The sequence below is a fragment of the Danio rerio genome, chromosome 9, assembly GCF_049306965.1.
Source record: "Danio rerio strain Tuebingen ecotype United States chromosome 9, GRCz12tu, whole genome shotgun sequence".
NCBI lineage: Eukaryota > Metazoa > Chordata > Actinopteri > Cypriniformes > Danionidae > Danio > Danio rerio.
This window is the reverse complement of record NC_133184.1, coordinates 5266965-5288488: the sequence shown is the minus strand read 5'-3', so window position 1 is coordinate 5288488 and position 21524 is coordinate 5266965. Positions and strand designations below refer to the sequence as shown.

The 21524-nt window shown below is 37.8% G+C and overlaps 2 protein-coding genes across 2 annotated transcripts in view; both read left to right on the top strand.

Moving 5' to 3' along the window:
* acvr1c (activin A receptor type 1C) overlaps window positions 1–21524 on the top strand; it is a 95450-nt gene that overhangs the window by 54543 nt on the left and 19383 nt on the right. The gene's annotated exons all lie outside the window — the stretch shown is intronic.
* Window positions 1846–13725, top strand: cytip (cytohesin 1 interacting protein). The gene is made up of 8 exons (XM_003199175.7): window positions 1846–3992; window positions 4406–4455; window positions 4980–5034; window positions 6270–6372; window positions 7284–7377; window positions 8644–8710; window positions 9660–9726; window positions 11944–13725. Exons 1-8 carry the CDS (start codon window positions 3816–3818, stop codon window positions 12360–12362), a joined length of 1032 nt encoding a protein of 343 aa, XP_003199223.2. The 5' UTR covers window positions 1846–3815; the 3' UTR covers window positions 12363–13725.

Sequence of the window (21524 nt, the reverse complement as noted above, 5' to 3'; positions counted from 1 at the left end):
TCCACGGACTGTTCTTTTATGAGTAACAGCATGTTTTGTCTGTGTAAAATGTGAACCATAGAGCAATAAACTATTTTTCATTATTCCTCCGTGTTTCTTTTAAATTTATTTGTTGTTTGAAAAAAAGGTATGTTCATATTTCATTGTCATGGATGATGTGGAAACAGATTATTAAATGATCAAATAACCAAGTTTGCTTTTCCCAGAATTCTTTCTGGAATTATTATAAAGTAATTTTGTTCTTCACTTTTGCAATGAGAATTTATGGCACAATATTACAAAACTAATGTTATTTTAGAAGGCATGTCTTTATTATTTTTTGTCCTTCCCTTTTAAAGTTGGCAAATGCTTAATCATGTTTAAGACTTGACAATATGGCACACCTCATGTTTCCTGGACCAGTTTGATGTTCAAAGAGTTACAGCCCACAATGTTTTTTTTTTTTTTTTTTTACAGTTTTAATTATTTTTCTTACATTTCGACAGCCAAATCTCTGAAGTTGTCTCCGTCTACAATTCCTTTCAGTCACAAAGGTGCTTTCTTTCTTACTCTGTTCCTTTCTATCTGTTTCTTTGTTGATCATTTGTTTGTTTGCACTGCAAAAAATGCTTTTCTTGCTTAGATTTTTTGTCTTATCTCTAGTCTAAATATCTAAAATTTCTTATATCAAGAAGCATTTTCTAGACAAGCAAAACAAATTGTCTTGTTTTGAGAAATAAAATGCCAATATTAAGTGAGTTTTTCCGTAAAACAAGCAAAATAATCTGCCAATGGGGTAAGCAAATTAATCTTGTTTTTTCTTTTGACGTAAGATTATTTTGCTTACCCCATTGGCAGATTATTTTGCTTGTTTTACGGAAAAACTCACTTAATATTGGCATTTTATTTCTCAAAACAAGACAGTATGTTTTGCTTGTCTATAAAATTCTTCTTGATTTAGGAATTGTTAGATATTTCGACTAGAAACAAGACAATAAATCCAAGTAAGAAAAGCATTTTTTTGCAGTGTGATTGTTTGTTTGTTTGTTTGGAGGTACAGATGTATGGATTTGCCCATGTGCTGTTGTACTCCAAAGATGTTGATCTACAGCAAGGTTTTTAGCCCACTGTTTGTTTTTTTGTTTTTTGTTTTTTTGTGCCATGTTTAGCTTGTATTTCTCCATTCAGAAGATCCTGAGCCTTTGTCAGGAATGTGCTGGAGTATGTAAACGTGTTAACATCTCTGAGAAGTCTGCATGTGACACAGAGGTGACTATTTTACACAGAAATGACTAGGAATATAATAAATGGCAGAAAAAGGGCCAAACTACATTCTTTACAAACAAGTGTGTTCATGACTATACATAAAAAGCAGAAAGACTTAGAGTGGAGAGCAAAATTATTATCCCACCTGTGAAATATTATTATTATTATTATTATTATTATTTTATTATTTCTCAAGTGATATCAGATTAAGAACATTTTGTCCTGTAATATTTTTTCTTTTGTAGAAAGTTTGGTATTATTTCGGCTGGAAAAAAAGTTTATTTTTTAAAACATATAAGGTCAGTATTATAAGTCCTCTTATTTTTTTTTCCCTGTTAGCTACAGAACAAGGAATCATGAGACCAGAAGCCTCAAGCCAAAATGATTCCAATGGCTGTGCCCACTCATACTTGAATTCAATTCAGTTCAATTCATTTTTATTTCCATAGCATTTTTACAGTGTAGATTGTGTCAAAACAGCTTAAAGTAAGTTTCAAGAGTTCACACTTAGCTTATGATTGATACAATGACATTAAGGGCATATAGCAAATGAGTGCAAAGTAAACCAGAGTTGTGCAGATAAAAAAAACAGACTCAGTTGGGCACGACCATTGCGATTTCTCCGCTGGCCAAACGTCTTGTACAGAGCTGCAGTCTCAGGCCCCGTTTACACTAGTGCGTTTTAGTTTTAAAACGGCGTTTTAGAATGAAAACGATCCGCGTCCACACTCGCGTTTTACCCAGGGTTTCTGAACTGCTCTCCGTCCACACCAAAACGCTGAAAACGCACATCACGTGACCACATACTCTCTTGGGCAAGCGCTGCAGCCCATCTACCCAGATGAGAGCTGTGCTAGTCGGACTTCTTATCAAGCATCTCCCGCTGGATCTAATCTCATATTTATTAAACGTGATATTTCATTCATCTTGTTGTCTTTATCTAACAACATATTCCCTGACTTTGGGCATTGGAATCTATTACTTGTTCACAGGTAACGTGTTTTGGCTGACCGCAAAGATAAGTTAATGATTAATGTAACCACGTAGCCTATTCTGTATATTGACTGATCGCTTGCCTTTATTTCCTATAATGTATAAACTTAATAATGGCCATTATCGATTAGTAAAACTGATATTCAGCAAAAGAGAGGGTGTGTTTCATATTTTCACTGAAATTTAAAGGAGGCAGTTGTTATAGGCTCTGTTTTGTTATAAACATACACACAGTGAAGATGACGCTGATATTATGCCGCACGGCGCCTCAACATTTCTGCTGTCTGTTAAGTTGCTAATATTAAAATGAAGATAGACAGTTTAATCATGTTTACGTTTTATTGTTGAGAAAGTGAAACAACGTAGCCAGGGTGAATGAAGTTATAAAGTACACTGTTCCCTTTGAATATTTACCCGTGTCCTCGGTATAGTCTGTTTTCCATATCAAACTGAGAAGAAGAGACTGCAGCCTTGATCAAACTTGCGAAGTCTGAATTTACAAGGAGAGGATGCAGGACTGAACTGTGTGTGTTAGGCTACTTAATATTCAGGAAAAGCCCCAATCAGAGAGGCGAATGTCTGCAGCCCCGCCTCCGTTTTCAGATGTCTCCGTTTTCCATCATCCACACTGAGACGGAGCAGCAGCGTTTCAGAATGAAAACGGCCTCTCTAGCGTTTTCGAAACGCTCCGTTTTCGGCGCTCGAGAACGCCGGCGTAGTGTGGACGGTTGGCGTAACCGTAGCAAAACTTATGCGTTTTCAAACTAAAACGCATTAGTGTAAACGGGGCCTCAGCAGCGGAGGCTGGAAGCTGGCCTCAGCGTAGACTCGTTTGTCCCTGGAGCGTCACAGGAATCAGTCTAATGCTCTTCACTCCTCCATGACCACCACAGTAGCTGCTCAGGATACGGCCTGGTCCAGGATATGGAAACCTTGGGAGCATCTCGTCGCTGGTCTTGGGTTGAATCAATGACTCTGCATGGTCTGAGGGCCTAGGGATGAGTATCTCCAGGTGGAAATGGAGAATAATTAGCATAGCTGTTGTTCATAGTGTATGTAAACAAGATGCAGAAACCTGTGTGGAAACCTGCTAAGTGTATGCTTTACTAAACAGATAGGTCTTTAATCTAGTTTTGAGTTATCAGGACGGCTATTCCAGAGTTTAGGAGCCATAAATGAGAAGGCTCAACCTCCTTTACTTGACTTTGCTATTCTAGGTTCTACCAGAAGCCCTGAGTTTTGAAATCTTAAAGAGCGAGTTAAAGTTAGTTAGTTAAATAAACAGGAGCTAGATTATTTAAAGCTTTATTGGTAAGAAGCAATATTTTAAATGCAATACGAATCTTAACAGGCAGCCAGTGTAAGGAGGATAAAATTGGGGTGATATGACAAAACTCATCCTGCATGTTTGTTCTCAGACTACTGCAAATTCACAAGAGCTCAAAGCTTAAAAAGGAAACTGGCAGATGTCTTTAGTTCCTGACATTCACGTGATGTGGCTATATCCGCTGTAGACTGCAGTTGTGCGAATTCACACTGATGCCTGCAGTTGTGTGCAGCGCTTCTGTGAATGAGGCATGATGACATCCAATAGGAACTTTAAAATGCCTTTAAAACAGATGAGCAGCCTGGACAGCTACATAATCGACAGCTCTCAAAAGAAGAGAAGCATACTGTGGCGACAGCGCTCTTTCAGCAGTCCCAAAAATCTGAACACTGAAGGGATGAAAGGCAGGACATTGTCACAGAGTCAGGTGGGATGAACTAAATGCTATGTATTCTTAATAGTTACGTTCATGACAACATGAATGCAGCAAGTTTTGAATTATAATTAAAAAATGTCGTTCTTAATTAATTTTGTACAGATGTTTGGGAATTTTTTTAGAATTTTTAGATGGTTTAGATCAGGGGTGTCCAAAATCAGCCCTGGAGGGTTGGTGTCCTGCAGATTTTAGCTCCAACTTGCCTCAACACACCTGCAAGAATGTCTAGAAAGCCTAGTAAGAGCTTGATTAGCTAGCCCGGGTATGTCTGATAGTGTGTCTAGCACTAAACTTTGCAGGACACCGGGCCTTCAGGACCGAGTTTGGGCAACCCTGGTTTAAATCACTGAATTGTAAACTAGTACTGCAGATTGAATTAATCTGGGATTTGTTTTCATTTTCAGTTGGCCAGAACACACTCAAATTCACTGGTGGATTATACTGATCCTCAGAGGTAATGATACACTTCGTTATGAATGTCTGATGGTAAACTGAACTGAACTTCTACAGTGACATTTGCATGAAACTGAACTGAATCAAGTAGAACTACACCAGCAATCAACAACTACTTTCCTGTTTGCCTTGTCACGCTTTATTTTGATGGTTCATTTGTTGAATTTAAGTAACATTGCATCTGCAAACTAATTCTTAACAGATTATAAGTAGACTGTTAGGTTGGGGTTAGTGTTGACATGTACTTGCAAAGTTTCTTACAGTCATTTAAATGTCTGTTTAGCTTCAGATATTAAGCAGACAGTCTACTAACAAATGAACCATCAAAATAAAGTGTTACCATCTGATTTGTTAGGATGTTTCACAATCTGAAATAGTCATGTTTTATTTTATTCTCTCCTCTTCATTTATGTTTGGCTGCTTGGCACAATGTGCAATCTTAAAAACACTATGGAGATAATGATGATTTGGAATGAATTGCTGTGCAAAAATGTTAATATATTTCATGTGTATTTGTTTCGTCAGAACAATGGTTGTACTGGAGAAACAAGACAATGAAGTGTTTGGATTCGAAGTTCAAGTAAGTTTTAATTAGTATTTTAGTTATAATAACCAATGCTTAAAACATGCAGATACAATATCACATTGCACCAACCTCACCCACATAGTGTTCTGTTCACATTGATTCTAGTATTTGAATGAATCTGCATTACACAACTATTTTTATAGGATGCAATACATGAAATTTCCTTTGGCATGTTGCATATACATTCACATATACAGTTGAAGTCAGAATTATTAGCCCCCTGTTTATTTTTTTCCACAATTTCTGTTTAATGGAGAGAAGAACTTTTCAACACATTTCTAAACATAATAGTTTTAATAACTCATCTCTAATAACTGATTTATGTTATCTTAGTCATGATGACAGTATATAATATTTTACTAGATATTTTTCAAGACACTTCTATACAGCTTAAAGTGACATTTAAAGGCTGAACTAGGTTAGTTAGGGAGGTTAGAGTAATTAGGAAAGTTATTGTATAACGATGGTTTGTTCTGTAGACCAAGGGTTCCCAAACTTTTCAGCCTGTGACCCCCAAAATAACAATGCCAGTGACTCACGACCCCCAATATCCTTTGAGGTCCAAGTCAATTCTTCGTTTAATTATTTTTAATGTGTGTCAGTGTGGTAAATGTGCCTTAAATTTTAACCTGGTGTTATAAAATCAATTTGCTGCATCTGATGTGATGTGTCTTTATTATAATGTAATTACCCCAGGGGTCTCAATCCAACTACAACTAGTAACTATAAGCTACTATAGTAACTTTATTTTATATAGTAACTATAAATGACTATTTTTTTCCTCAGTAGGTTATGGACAAAATATGGTAATTGTTATAGTTTAATAAAAATAAATAGATTTTTTTATTCGATTTACAATTTATTTTTATTTGTGACTTAACCCCCCCCCCCCCCCCCCCCCCTTCATTGTCCAGCAACCCCTAGACTATTTTTAAAAAAAATTAGCCTTAAGGGGCTAATCATTTTGTCCATAAAATGTTGTTTAAAAAATTAAAAACTGCTTTTACTTTAGCCAAAATAAAACAAATAAGACTTTCTCCTGAAGATAAAATATTGTCAGACATACTGTGAAATTTTCCTGAATTTGTTAATCATCATTTGGGAAATATTTAAAAAAGAAAAAAAAAAATCAGAGGGGGCTAATAATTCTGACTTCAACAGTATATTGTTTTTAAATGTATGTATGTGTGTGTGTGTGTGTGTGTGTGTGTGTGTGACTTTCTGTGCAGACATATGGTTTGAAGGTGAAAAACACCAGTATGGTAGAGATGTGCACTTTCGTGTGCAGGGTCCAGGATGGCAGTGCAGCGGAAACTGCAGGTTTAACTGCTGGTGAGCAGGTCGTCCACTTCCTCTCGTCAATGTGTCTCTTCACACTCCACCCTCTTAACCTGACCTATTTACATTGCATTTTCTCAGTAAACACGTAACCAAACTGCTTTGCTCTCTTTGGGCTGTTTCTTAAATGTTTTCTCTTTCTTTTTTTCAATGAAAAGCACCATCATGTCATGTCTGTGCATTAATTCTCTTTGTATAATGTTGTTAATGTCTATATAATGCTCATAATGTTGGCCACACTTTATTTTGAAGGTCTGTTTGTTGAATTTAAGTTATATTGCATCTACATGTCAACCAATTGTCATTAGATGATAAGTAGACTGTTAGGTTGAGGTTAGTGTAAGTTGACATGTACTTGCAAAGTTTCCTATAGTCATTTAAATGTCTGTTTAGCAGCAGTATCAACAGATATTAAGCAGACAGTCTACTAATACTCAAATAGACCATCAAAATAAAGTGTTACCAGTATCAATAGATATTAAGCAGACAGTCTACTAATACTCAAATAGACCATCCAAATAAAGTGTTACCATAATGTTGTATACAAACTTTTTGGAGTCTGTTGTGCTGGTGGTAGCCAACCTCTTAGCAAACATTAGGATGATGTTAGAGAGAGGAAGAGAGGCGAGGTTTTCAGGGCATAAACAAATGCCACATCCTTTTGATTTTAACAAACACTCCAAGCCCTTCATCTAAAGATCAGTCTACAGGCAACCTGTGAGATTGAGGAAAGTCTCCATTACAAACTTTTAGCACATAGCCAATAAAAAGCCATTAAAATGAACATGTTTTACCTTTATTAATAGACTACTAGACTAATAGTTTTATTGTTTTTCCGTGTCTGTATGTGTGTATTTTAATTGCCAGCTCCTTGTAATGAATTTCAATTCTTATTTCTTTGATAGGTGACATCATATTGTCAGTAAATGGTGTGAGCATTGAGGGTTCCACACACCAGAACATTATCGAGTTGATTCGAGAATCCTCTAACACGCTGAAGTGAGTATAAGTATCAGAATTATGATTTCTGTGATTTAAAAATGCAAATTACGTATTAGTTACATGAGGCAAAACGATTCAAATCGTCCTTAAAGAGAAAAAAACAAAAATTAAATCTTTCTAATTTAGTTCACAACTTGGCAGACTGCTTTTAAGAGATGTTTATTTATAAACTAATTTCGAGAAGGTCACGTGCTTATGATTGCTTGCAGCTGGCCCCGCATTATTCAATTCATGATTCACCAATCAGACGATTCCTAAGCTGCTATATAAATACCCTAAGTTCCATATAACAGCCATCTTCATTTTTAAGAATCCCCCCTTCCACCCCTGCTCCTCCTACTTTTCTAAAGGGGTGTCACGGTGGCCCAGTGGTTAGCACTGTTGCCTCACAGCAGGGGTGGCCAATCCTGTTCCTGGAGAGCCACCTTCCTGCAGATTTCAGTTGCTACCTATATCAAACACACCTGAACCAATTAATTAGGACCCAAAGACCATGTGATAATTACAGGCAGGTGTGTTTAATATGGGTTGCAACTGAAATCTGCAGGAAGGGGCTCTCCAGGAACAGGATTGGCCACCCCTTCCTCACAGCAAGAACGTCACTGGTTCCAGTCCTTACCAAGCCAGCCGTAAGTAGTTATCTCTTAAGAACAATCACCATCTGTTCATTAGTTAAAACAGCAAGGGAGTTCTCGAGATCTACCTGAGCTCAAACTCCCCTCTCGCCTTGCAAACTGGAGGGAGCCCCGGGCTCGAGGATCTTATGAGCTCAGGGCTCCCTCCCGGGACAGCTTGCCAAACAAGCTTTATAATCAATCATCAGCTAAGTGTGAACTCTTGAAAGGTGCATATAATCGTTATTTGCAACTGCACACTTGCTAAGTTCTGCCTTAAAGTAGTTTTTATGTCATTTTATACACTAGAGATCATGTGATATAAACATAAAATAGCAGACTCAGTTTGGGGAACAGTCGTCCTCTGGCCTAAATTTACAAGACAAGCTAGCTTTGTAGTTTAGTTACAATCTAAAGATGGAAAAAAAATCGTCCCAGCATCTTTACAATATACAAAGTCTCATTTTTACAGCAAACAAAGTGTGGAATTTACGTTACAGTTAAAGTAAGAAGTTATAAATGACTGGTATTGTTTTACCATAGTTATTCAAACTTTAACCAACTTATTTCTTTTAATACTACTAATAATAACAATAAATGTCATGCATTTACATTGTCTATCTTTACTCTTGTGTATGTTTGTATATAGGTTGGAAACAGTCAGTGGGAGTGTCATGAAGAGGATTGAATTAGAGAAAAAGATGCACTATCTTAAGGTATATATTTTTGGATAGTTTTTTTTTATGTGTTGCCACCCTAGAATTATAAGGTTTTACCTGACATTTTTGTCAAAATTGAGTTATTGACATATTCTTATTAAATGACAACTTATTTACATAATGGGATGGTTTTTTTTTTGTTTTTGTTTTTTTTAGAAGTTGTTTACATTTTAAGACTTTTTATTCAAAAAAAAAAAAAAAAGTGTTACACACATACTGTTTGCTATATGGAATGCAAAAACTTTGAATCTCAATATCTCAACATCTTTCAGAACGCAGATAGAACTTTAAAATTCCAAGGTGATGGTGTGTATGTCTTCTCAGTGCTTAAACCTTACTTAGAAAGACATTACATAACTGATAAATTCCAAGCAACCTGTTTAGCATTCACCTTAACTATGTACAGTGCTGACCATAAATATGTACACCCCTCACAGATCTCCCTTTTAATTTAATATCATGTATAGGTTGCTCTAAAATATTATCTTTGTGCATACATAGTAAATTAGTCAAAGCCTCATCATTGCCAAAGCCTAGGTTGTAACTAATCCTAAAAAAAAAATATTAAAAATAAACTTAAGATCAAAAATTAAAATTTTGGAAAGAAAAATATTTAATGCAGTTTTAATAAAGCAAAATTATTATTATTTTTTTTCAAATGTAGTTGAAATAGTTTTTTTTTTTTTTGCAACTCTTTAAATGTAATTGAATTTAAATGTATAACAAGACAATTTTTCACTGTAAAAGACATAAAAAATTACTTTTCAAAAGGGGAGTCCTCATTTAGCTGAGCACTGTATTAACGTACTAATTTACCAGAATGAATGAATGCAGAGTATGTGTTACCATCAGTGCTGAGGGATCAAGATAAATGCTGATAGGCATAGTGATTTACCAGAATGACTCATAGATGTTGATCTCGTTTCTGTGTTTTCCCTCCATACAGCAAACTCTTCGTGAGAAATGGGTGGAACTGCAATCTCTCACACTCAAAGAAAAACGCCTTACTCAAGGTGAGAAAAAAAAATACAGCTACAGATCGCCTCATCTGAGAATGCCAGCAGATATTATACAAAAAGCATTTTAAGTAATTTTTAAGCAAACTCTGAAGCTGCTCACATCACAGGTGAAGGGTTGAAGCCTCATGTTTATCTAAAAGATGTTAACTTGTGAGTTGTTTACAAACAGGTACCTCGTTGTCTACAGTGTGACAAATTTTTGTTTCATTTTGTTTTTAATTTAGGGAGTTGTATGTAGATAGGGGATAAAAAAGTCTACATCATACGTTATTTTAGCTGACCAATTAGCGATCATTAGAGCATTTAGGCATGAACACAGAAAAACTTCATTCCGCAGACATGGGCTGCATCCCAAATCGTCCACTACTCAGTAGGTACTGCATTTGAATTTAAATTTACTACTCGGCCGTTAAAAAATAATGTTATGAATGGAAATCAGACGCCATTTTGTCATCATCATGTGGCCCGCAACAGTTGCGTCACTTTACTCCTATTCATGAATCCTTTGTTCTAATTATGGCAGTTTCCTCAGTAACAAAGGGATGCAGTTTTTGTGAAGCAGCAGTTGTGTCTCTGCTTTATAGACCTTTTTCTTTGTTGCTGTATGGAGGGCACCATAGTGACCAGGGCCTGCGTAGAACTTACGTTAAAAATTGTCATCAGCTAGAGCGGCGTTTCTCAGCTGGGTGTCAATACTGTTTTCAGTGGCTTACGGAGTGTTTTTGTAATGCAAAACTTTAGTTTTGAAAGAAAGACGTGTTAAAGCCGTCATGCTTCTGTCAGATGCGGTTAAAGTGTGAGAGAAAAAAACGCTCTCCTTCAGTGTCAGATGCTGAAATATAGCGTTAGTGTTCTTGACCTGTCAGCTCTTATAATGTACTCTGCAACTTTTCAATGCAAGCACACACACAAACAATAGCAGGTATGTAAGCCATGTACAGGCTATGTGTGTGTGTGTGAAACATTTTGGTGAATTACATTTGTTTGGCTTGGTTATATATTTGAAAGAAAGGGAAAACGTTCACTTTAGCGATGACGCTGCTCCATTTAAATGGTACAAGATGCCATCTGACAACGAGGTAAAATTGACTCGCGGCAGTTGTTTTCCATCCCATTAAATCGCATTTTATTAAATAATCAGTCCAGGAGGTGGCGCTGATCGACAGAAGTATTCGTTCAAAGACGTTGAAAGCAAATAAAATAGATCAAAACTATCATTTCAAAGCTATCCAAATGTGACTGTTTAAAGCAACCCAAGCTCATTCTGGAAACGTAGCCCCACGGACGTTTCTGGAGACCACGATTTATGTGGCCACGTTTTGTTTTTTTTATCGAGCGAACGCTGCGGGGCGGTGTGACGCCGCTCCGCTCCTCCTCTACGCGCTCCCTGGCTGACGGCTCGCCTCCCTGTGGAGGGCTTTTTCCACCACAACCAGTTTGTCCGCTTAGCTCGCAACGTTACGTCGGCGGAGCGGAGGCCCGGAGGGAGGAGGAGCCGGCCACAGCGACGATCGAGTCCGGGGAAGAGCGGTTCCAGAAATTAGGTAAGATGAAAAACAGAATCCAAAAAAATAAAAGCTAACGAGTTCGCGACGGGGCGAGATCCGAAAACGCGGTCAAAATCGGACGAGGGCTTTTGCTTTTTTTTTCTGGACGGCTTTTGCAAATCGTTGCTTGGGTTTAGGGAAGGAGGAGGAAGAGGAGGGTGGCTGGGTCGGCCGATTGGCCGCCCGGTCGATCGTTCAGTCGTTCAGCCAGTCAGTCGGTGCGCACTCCCGAGAGGCGTCCAAGTCATGAAAAAGCGTGCACAGCGGCCTCTCACGGGTTCGCAAAAACAAAAACTGCTCGAATACGTACCTCCCGGGACGTATTTTGCGGAATACGTACCTCCCGGGACGTATTTTGCAATCTCCAGAAATGTCCACGGGGGTACGTTTCCACAATGAGCCCGGGTCGGTTTATACACATCAGCTGCCGACTGGAAGAACTGAGCATTCTTGCGCATACATTCAAAGCATAATTTTGTGTTCTAAGAAAAAGGTCTATAGTGAAGAGTAAAGATGTTTTGCAAAAGCTTTTCTTTGACAAACATGTTCTAAAACCTTCATTTTGTCCATTTGTGTCCCTGGTCTGATACTAACAGGCTTCTGTTTTAGCTCATGCTGCAGGATTTGACCATTAGGATTAAAAGCATCTCTTTTTGTGTTCCAGGTAATCTAAATGAGAGTGCTCAGTATCTGTCTGTTGACTCGGTAATGTCTCTCTCATCTCCAATGGGTCGCTCTGGGCAACGCTTTTCCAGCGACAGCAGTTGTCGCAGCATAATGACAGATGACAGCGAGGATGGTGCCTTCATGTCATCAGTATTTGATGACTCAAGTCCATTAAGCCCAATTGAGTCAAGCGGAAGCTTCTTCCAGCTGGAAGTGGGGGCATTGCGACCCATAACAAGAACACGCAGCATTAGCCTGACCGGCAGTAACAGTTCACTCTCCCCAGGCTGGGAAACTTCACCTTCATCTTTGTTCGGCACTCTTCCAAGAAGAAGCAGAAAAGGTAGTGTCAGGAAACACCTTCTGAAGTTCATACCCGGACTGAATCATTCTGTTGAGGAAGAGGAGTGCAGCTAAAAAACTGCTGATCTGATTAATTAAGGACCTTAAGCAGATAAAGGATCATACCGGTTTATATATGTCATACAAGAACTTGACTTTACATCTTTAAGTCGTGTTGAAAAGCGAAATGGAGTCCCACATGAGCATTATAGACTGGATATTGTCAATCTCTATATAATGTACTTTTCTTGTCAGTGGATCTGCACTGAAACAAACAACTGGCATTAATTGAACATTAACAGCGTGCATTCTAAATGGCAACTGCGTTGAAAGAATATTGTGAACATTGAGAAAATAATGTGAACATTACTTCTACTGCTCTAATACAGTGGTTAGAACTCGAGACTTGGAAGTGTCTAAATCAGGGGTGTACAAACTCGGTCCTGGAGGGTTTAGCTCCAACCCTAATCAAACCAGCCTGATCTCACGAGAAAACGTAAGTATTTTACGTTTTGCCAGTTTAGTGGCTAATTTGTACGAATTCGTACGAGTTTAGTCGTACGAAATTGTACGATTTTAAAAAGGAGGCGTGGCACCTAACCCCACCCCTAAACCCAACCGTCATTGGGGGATGAGCAAGTCGTACTAAATTGTACGAATTCATACGAATTAGCCACTAAATCCAAATGTTACGAATTGCCTTGAGATTGTGTTGAATCAAACACACCTGAACCAGCTAATCAAGCTCTTGCTAGGTATACTAGGAACTACCTGGCAGGTGTGTTAAAGCAAGTTGGAGCTAAACTGTGCAGGACACCGGACTGAGCTTGGACACCCCTGGTCTAAATGTTTTTATTTCTAGCTTGATTCTCTTGATCTTTGAGTCTTGGAAGCTTCTAAATGTGTCTATTTCCAGCTTGATCTTTTATGTAACTAATCAAGATCATATGCTGTAGCATGCAAATGAGGTGTTGGTTTGTTGACAAAAGCATAACGTGTATGGCTGTAGAGAGCAGTGGCATGGAACATTGTTGTACTGTAGCAGTGCAAGGAAAGTTACATGTTTTCAGGTGGTCTGTGAAAATACCTGTGCTGCAAGTGCTTTCAAATCAACCAGATTTTACAGGTACTGTAGGTTTAGATGCAGGCTAGGGTTTCACTGTGATTTATATGTAGGTAAATGCTAAGAGTAAATTAGCTTGTCAGTTTACATCATGAAAACGGACTGATCTTGGCAGTGTGTGTGATATGAAAGTTAAGAGCTGATGAGTGACAGAGCTCCAAACCACAGAAAGTATAGAAAGGTTCATAACAGGATGTGGTCTGAGGTACTACCAACTACTTTTTTTTTTTTTTGCTTTCTTGAGTTATGCCTGTAACAGACAGACTGTAAGTTTTACGAAATGTAAAAACATAAGTAAAACAGAAGCGCTTGGTATGTCATTCTTTCTTTTTTTTTTTCTTGCTTGTTTTAATGTAAAGGTTGGAAAGCAAATGTTACCTGAAAAAAGTTATCTTCTAGTCACCAGCATACAATTACAGGAAGTATATGTGCGTGACATATACACACTTAATTCAACAGGAAGAGACTAAAGAATTAACAATATAAAATGCATTTATATTTTCACATTTGTGTCATGCTTATTAATATTTTTATTAAAAAAATCATCACAATGTGCTTGAATAAATTAACAGGTTTAATCCTATACACCGAGGAGCTGTGTCATATTTCTATAGCATCTTGTTAAGACAGGAAGTTGTAGATAAAATCAAAGTTAAGCAAGCTTTGGAGAATGAATTAGGGTTAGACATACGGTTAGGTCCATAAATATTTGGACATTGACACAACTCTGACAGTTTTGGCTCTATACACCAACACAATTGAGTTGTAATGAAACGAACAAGATGTGTTTTAACTGCCGACTGTCAGCTTTAATTGAAGGGTATTTGCATCCAAATCAGGTGAACGCTGTAGGATTTACAATAGTTTGCAAATGTGCCTCCCACTTGTTAAGGGTCCAGTTATTGCACAGAATAACAATCACACTGTAAAAAAGGCTTTTCTTACTTAGATTTTTTTGTCTTGTTTCTAGTCCAAATATCTAAAAGTTCTCAAATCAAGAAGCATTTTCTAGACAAGCAAAACATATTGTCTTATTTTAAGAAATAATATGCCAAAATGAAGTGAGTTTACCTTAAATCAAGCAAAATAATCTGCCAATGGTGTAAGCAAAACAATCTTATCGCAAATCGGAAAACAAGATTATTTTGCTGACCCCATTGGCAGATTATTTTGCTTGATATGATGCCTCTTCATTAACTGATACACATTGATAGGTTCGGAAAGAAAATATCTGAAACAAGCCAGTGCGGTTTCAGTAATACAAACAAAATCTTCAAGCCTATCAAGGTGAATGTTGTGATCAACAGTTTTAAATGCAGCACTGAGGTCCAAAACCACAAAAAGAGAAAAGCAACCATGATTGGACGATAAGAGCAGGTCATTTGTAACTGCTGTTTCTGTGCTATGAAATGTTCTCTGTAGGTAGTAACAAGTAGATTTTTCATTCATTCATTTTCTTGTCGGCTTAGTCCCTTTATTAATCCGGGGTTGCCACAGCGGAATGAACCGCCAACTTATCCAGCAAGTTTTTATGCAATGGATGCCCTTCCAGCCGCAACCCATCTCTGGGAAACATCCACACACACATTCACACACACACTCATGCACTACGGACAATTTAGCCTACCCAATTCACCTGTACTGCATGTCTTTGGACTGTGGGGGAAACCAGAGCACCCGGAGGAAACCCACGCCCAGCACTACCTACTGCGCCACTGCCTCGCCCAAGTATAATTAATTAATTCTTTATGATCAAGCTGTGTTTTTTTTTTTTTTATAAGAGGCATAATGACAGCTAATTTAAACGCTTTAGGCAGAGATGCTAAAAGTAGGGATGAATTCAAAATGTTAAGAACAGGTTCAGAAACTTCTGAAAACAAATGTTTTAATAATTTGGTCGGTATAGAATCTGGAGGGTTTTATCAATAGGCCTAATTGTTTACTTTTACTACTTGCTAAATCTGCAAACTTTTACTACTTGCTAAATCTGCAAACTTTTATGGCTTTATTAAATCTGATAATTTTGTAACTTATTTCACTCGTATGCCCCTTAATGCTTACTGATTCGGTCTTCACAACCACAGAAAACAGTAAAATACAGCACCCTCAAAGCTGATGATGGCATCAACACTGCTGCAAAATTTTCATTCTTTGTTTCATTCAATGTTTATTAGTGCAAAGTTTACTATCCATTTCTATCTCATTTTCTTTTTTCGCAGCCCCTCGAGCAGCCCTCAGGCAGGTTAATGATGACGTAATTATCAATCGACTCCTCAGAGTTGTTAAAAGATACGCGAGCAGAAACAGGTGGAAAATGTATAATAAACTGTGCAAAGGTGGCACTGAAAGGCCAGAGTAAAACAAAATAAATATCTAGAAACTGACGCAGCCAAATGTACTAAGCTGAGCACATTTTTCGTTAAAACCAGCGGCAGAGAAACGATGAAACAGTTGGTAAGTTAACGTTAAGCTAGGAGCAGTGCAAAACAACGATGTCTGCAAACCACCGTTCATGTTTATGTATCAAACTTTTTCTTGTTAGCTCTTTAGCAGCAGCCTCAAGTCCAGTTTGCTGCTAACAGTGATGAGGCCCTGTATGTTATTTTATTGTAATTTGCAGTTTTTACTTTTCCAAAGAGATATGGTAGACGTAAAATTGTAATATTTAACTTTTTATCCAACACTGGTTAGCACCCGTCATGAGCCCAACACACGAATCTATGGAAGGCCGTTGGGGCCAAAACGTCTGCAATGGGTAGGATTGTCATGAGTGTAAGAATTAAAATAGTTAATATTAATGAATATTACACCTGCTCAATGAAAAGCGCCTTGAGACAATTAATGAAATCAGACGATTCAATACGCTAATAAATCTGACTTAACTTGATCAGAAAGCTAAAAAGGTGCAAAAAAAAAAATTAAACCATCATTAGAAAATAATATTGTGGTTAAAAAAGTCTTGCAGATAAAGAGTGCAATACTTAAAATATTTGAAGTTATAAAGCAGCTGTTTCCTTTAAAAATACATGATGGTATCATTAGAAAGTTACCTACATTTTCTTTACATACATTATATTTGTATTTATTTGATATTTATTGGATATTACTAGTTCTTACAGAAAATAGATTTTGATACTGTTAAACATTACACTGTGTTAACTTCACATAAATCTTCACCGTGAAGCAAGATTTAAGCTACTGTATTTGCTCTGAGTTGTAAATGATGTTATTTCAATATATTCAGTCATGAACTGAAGTGGGCCTGTCTAAGGCTTGAAACTCCAGGGCTGAAAAGGAGTCCCACTCCGACCCTGATCTTTTCACTCAAAGGACAACTGCCGAGGGACTCAAACACAACAAAGTGCAAATATCCCTTATAGTCAACAAAGAAATACAACGTTATGCAAGAGCGTATAACATGGATTTTCAGTTCAGTCCTCATCAGTTAAACATTTGGGGGTAATATTTATTAGAAACTTGTCATTTGAAGTCCACATTACAAGCATCTGTAAAACTTTGCAGGCAATTTTTTTTATCTTAAAAATGTTTGACATATGCTATCAATGTCTAATTCAGAAAAGCTCATTTATGCTTTCATGACCTCTTGTTATGGTGTGTTCACACCAGAAGCAAAGTTGCGTTAGTGTAAGTGATTTACATGTTAAGTCAATGCAAACGCGTGAATAGACATCCTGCGGCGTGAATGGCGCAGTGTGAATTGAGCGTTTTGTGCGTTTGACATGCGAATTGTGCAAGTTCGAAAATCTGAACTTCAGCGGAAATTCGCACTGCGTTAACCAATCAGGAGCTTGCTCTTGTGGGGGCGTGATTGTGACATAGGGCCTGTGTTTCGTGTCACGGGGAATCCTACAGCCGACACCGACAACAGTGCATCAAACTGTGCTCGGCTCAGTCAAAAGTAACGCTGATAACCTCCATCAACCAGGTTAAGCTTCTGGAGGAGTTTATGAGCTCATAGAGCTGGATGCACCTCCGAAAGGATCTAGTCGACTCAGACACGGCCCTAAACGTATCGACGCTGTTTTTCAGTCTTCATAAAGCACATAAACACTGTTATTTTCTTAATAAAATCCATGTTAGCCATTTAGCAACGAAGCTAAAGTCACCGGGCAGACAGAAGCCCTGGCCATCTGTTCTGAAGTTAATTTGATGCGCGAATGAAGCGGATTTGACACGTGAATTAAGCGAAGTTTGATGTACGAATGAAGCAAGTGAACTCAAATGTTTACGCGGCTATTTACGCGCGAATAGCGTGATTTATCCACGAGTTCCGCGTCTGGTGTGAACACAGCATTAGACTATTGTAATGCTTCACTAGGTGGTTGCCCTGTAGGGCTATATAACTTCAGCTTGTTCAGAATGCAGCTGTTCTTTCTACAATGAAGAAATATTAGTCCAGTTCTGTCAGCATCTAAACACTTAAATCCTGAAACAGCCTTCCTAGCAGAGTTTGGGAGTCAAACACATTCTGTAAGTTTAAATACACGTCCTTTTGCATTAGCATACACATAACACAAACTCACAACTTTGAAATCCACAACTTCTAAAGGTTTGTTAGACTGCAATTAAAATGAATCTAGGAACACTTTGAATAGTATCTGCACTCATATTAGTCTGTTTCTTCTCCGGTTTAATTGTCAGACATCGATAAATCAAGAGTTCTGCAAGACCGCATTGAAAGACAAGTCTCTGCATTTGCTATGATGACTAGTTCTAGTTATTTTTTAAGATTGTAATATTCAGCTTAAAGTGCAATTTAAAGATATTACTGTGACAAGAAGGGACTGGAACCAGAGATGCAAGAATAACAAGTTAATTATGTTGGATGGCAGGATTATACAGAATTTTATGAAACTGGTGTGCAGGATGGAGATGGATGACGAGATGAATAGGAGGGACCAGAGGATTATGCAGAGAAGCCAGGCACATAGATAGAGGACTGATGACAACCAGAGGAGGGACCAGCAGAAACCACACTAGGAAGAAGAGATGCAGACACTGGAGATCACAGGGAGAGGTTAGTAAACTTGAAACTAGAGTAAATAACACTGGCCATAGGGAGAGTGCAGTCCAGCATTCGCAATAAGGGGTGACACTGAGTGAGGGCTGATGAGGGTTCTTATGATATTCATACGCACGTAAATGCATCAGACCGGAAACGCAAGCTTATGCGACAAATTTTGCAGTTGGCTGCGTTGCAAAGTTCAAGCTTGGTGAACTATGACCTGCGAAATTGCATCACTTGCGATCAAAACATGACCTCTCTGGACAGAAATTTAACACATGGACCAATCGATCGCATTTTTAAATGTCTAATTGTCTTGTCTAATCCTGCCCCTTTTCGCAGCGCCGTACTCAAGCGCCAACCTCCCGTTCTCCCTCGGGAAGCCAATAACTGAAACTGCAATTCATCGAAAATCCGCTAGTCCTGGCTCCATTGGAGCAAATTTCAATTGAGCCCACTGTTAGAACGGCCAACTTTACAGCAGAAAAAAGGGTGTTCACAGGCTGGTACAAAAAATGTTTTGATTCATATAGCTAATGTTACCCTTCATGACAACAGTGAGGGGGGTAAATTTTTTTTAGAACTCATCCGTTTCCTTTATATTAGGTTATATTATGTCTGCATAATTAAGGGCGTGGCCACTTGAGTGATAGCTAGGTCTCGCTGGTCGCTGTCACTTCACCTCAGCTTACTCCAGCAGATTAGCCGCTCATGTGGGCATATACATTGTATTTTTGTGTTGTTTTATGTGGCTTCACACAGTCAGTTGCCTTTTGGAATTATTTCTTACAATTATCAGATGATATGGCATGCTGTGAGCACTTAATTGTGCTCACAAACCATTCACATGGCCTCCATTTCCCAGGTGAGTGAAATTATATACTTTTACCTTCTCTATGAATGCATTGGTTTTATTTAAGATTATTTATAATGTTTTTTAGAGCTGTAATTCACTCCTGAATCTGACAGACTGATTAGCTGTAGGCTCTAGAACAGTCATCTGAAGCGTTGTCATACACTGTTATACTGGATTTCATCATTAGTCTTGCATTTACTAACACAGACTATATTTGAAGTATTTGGATGTAATTTGTGTTTTCCTCCTGTTGAAAAACGTCATAAGAACAATGTTTAGTGGCTCAATGTGTTACAACAGTGTTTTTAAAAGTCTAAACACTTCACTGATACAGTGTACAACCAAGCAAACGAGTTGCAGGTAATGAAGTATTAAGCGTTTCTTCCATAGGAAAGCCCGTCTAAGCAGAATGCCAGCATGCGTCTGTAGCTCCGCCTCTTTGCCCTTATTTGGTATCCCACGGTTGGTACCATGACGCACAAACAAAATGGCAACTGTTGGCCACGCCTACTGGTAGCTTCTTTTGGGTTCTTCATAAACCTATGGGTGACGTCACGGACACTACATTCATATCTTTTATAGTCTATGGCCGTACTACAGACTTTCGCAAGCTCAAACTCTAGTGTGACCACAGCATAAATATCTTGTTATGTTAATTAGGCAAGTTAGGATAATTAAGCAACTTATTGGATGACAGTGGTTTGTTCCATAGACAATAAAAAAAAAATAAGGTGGGTAATAATATTGACATTACATTTGTTTTTAAAATAAAACAATGTAGAAGAATACACATGGGAAAGTCACGGTCACACTCCACTTTTATCTGCATGCGAATAAAATGTCAGCGAATGTGGCAGACCAGAAACGTAAGCTTGTGGGCCAAATTTCGCAGTCCGCTGCATTAAAAAGTTTAATCTTGGTGAACTCTGACCTGCGAAATCGCTTCATGTGATTGTGTAAGACTATTAAAGATCAAAACATGACCTCTGTACAGAAATTCAAATTATGGACCAATCGCTCACTTTTTTTTTATTGTCTAATCATCTTGTTTAATTCTAACCCTATTCGCAGCGCGTATGACAGAATTGAGCAAGTGCAAACTCTTGTGTGACTGCAGCATTAAGCTGCAGTTAAACTGCACATTTCGCACTTAGACTTACATTAATGCACACACGAATGCGCCTGACCGAAAAGCAAGCTCGTGCAACAAGTTTCCCAGTTCCCTTTGTTGCAATGTTAAAGTTGGATAAACTCTGACCTGCTAAATCCATTCATGTGATTGAGACCAATCAACAATTAAACATGACCTCAACGTACAGATATTTAAAACATGGACCAATCACTCACTTTTTACTAATCATCTTGTTTAATCCCGCCCCTTTCTGCAGCATTGTAGGAGAGAATTTCCCTAGCTCAAACACTAGTGTGACCGTGGCATTACTCTGTTTAACATCACTTAGAAAAAAAGAATTAAAAAAATTCTGAGAAGGGCTAATAATTTTGACTTTAACTACAAATAGCATTTAAACCAGACATTTTATTTTTAATTGTTTTAACAAATGTAAACTGTCCATGTTCATGAATGGTAATAAAAAAAGTCAGTTTTATAATTAGCATTTCTTCAGAGTAGGGTTGTAACGGTATGAATTTTTCACGGTATGATAATCGTCTAAAACAATACCACGGTTTGACGGTTTCGCGGTATACGGTATGTTACAAATGTTACAAAATAATAGAACAGTGAAGCAAATTTGACTTTTTCCAAAAAATATATTTTTAGTTACTATAAACAACACCACTTACAATGAACAAATAAAAATAAGAAAATAATAAATAATGTGTCAAAGTCCAAATAAAGTCCAAATAAACATGGTGCAAATCCTCAGTAAAAAATAGATATAAATATTTGCTATACTATAAATAGTTACATAACGAAACTAGATTCAATATGGAACATCCTTAGGTTTTATGTGCCAGCATGGATATGGTTGTCTATGGATATGGTTGTCTGCAATGCAGACAAACAGCTGCATCTTAATTTGCGTCTTTTGAAAACAGCAAGAGCAGCAGTTCGCCTTTGCTGTGTCACTGTTTTGTCATGTTTCTGTGCTGCTGTGCATGCAAAAGTACTTAGTATGAGAATTATTTCATGCAAAACTTTTTTTTTTGCGTTTTATTTAGCCGCGCATAAATGTATGCCTATCTCTCATTCCGTGTTGTTCAAAAAGCTTG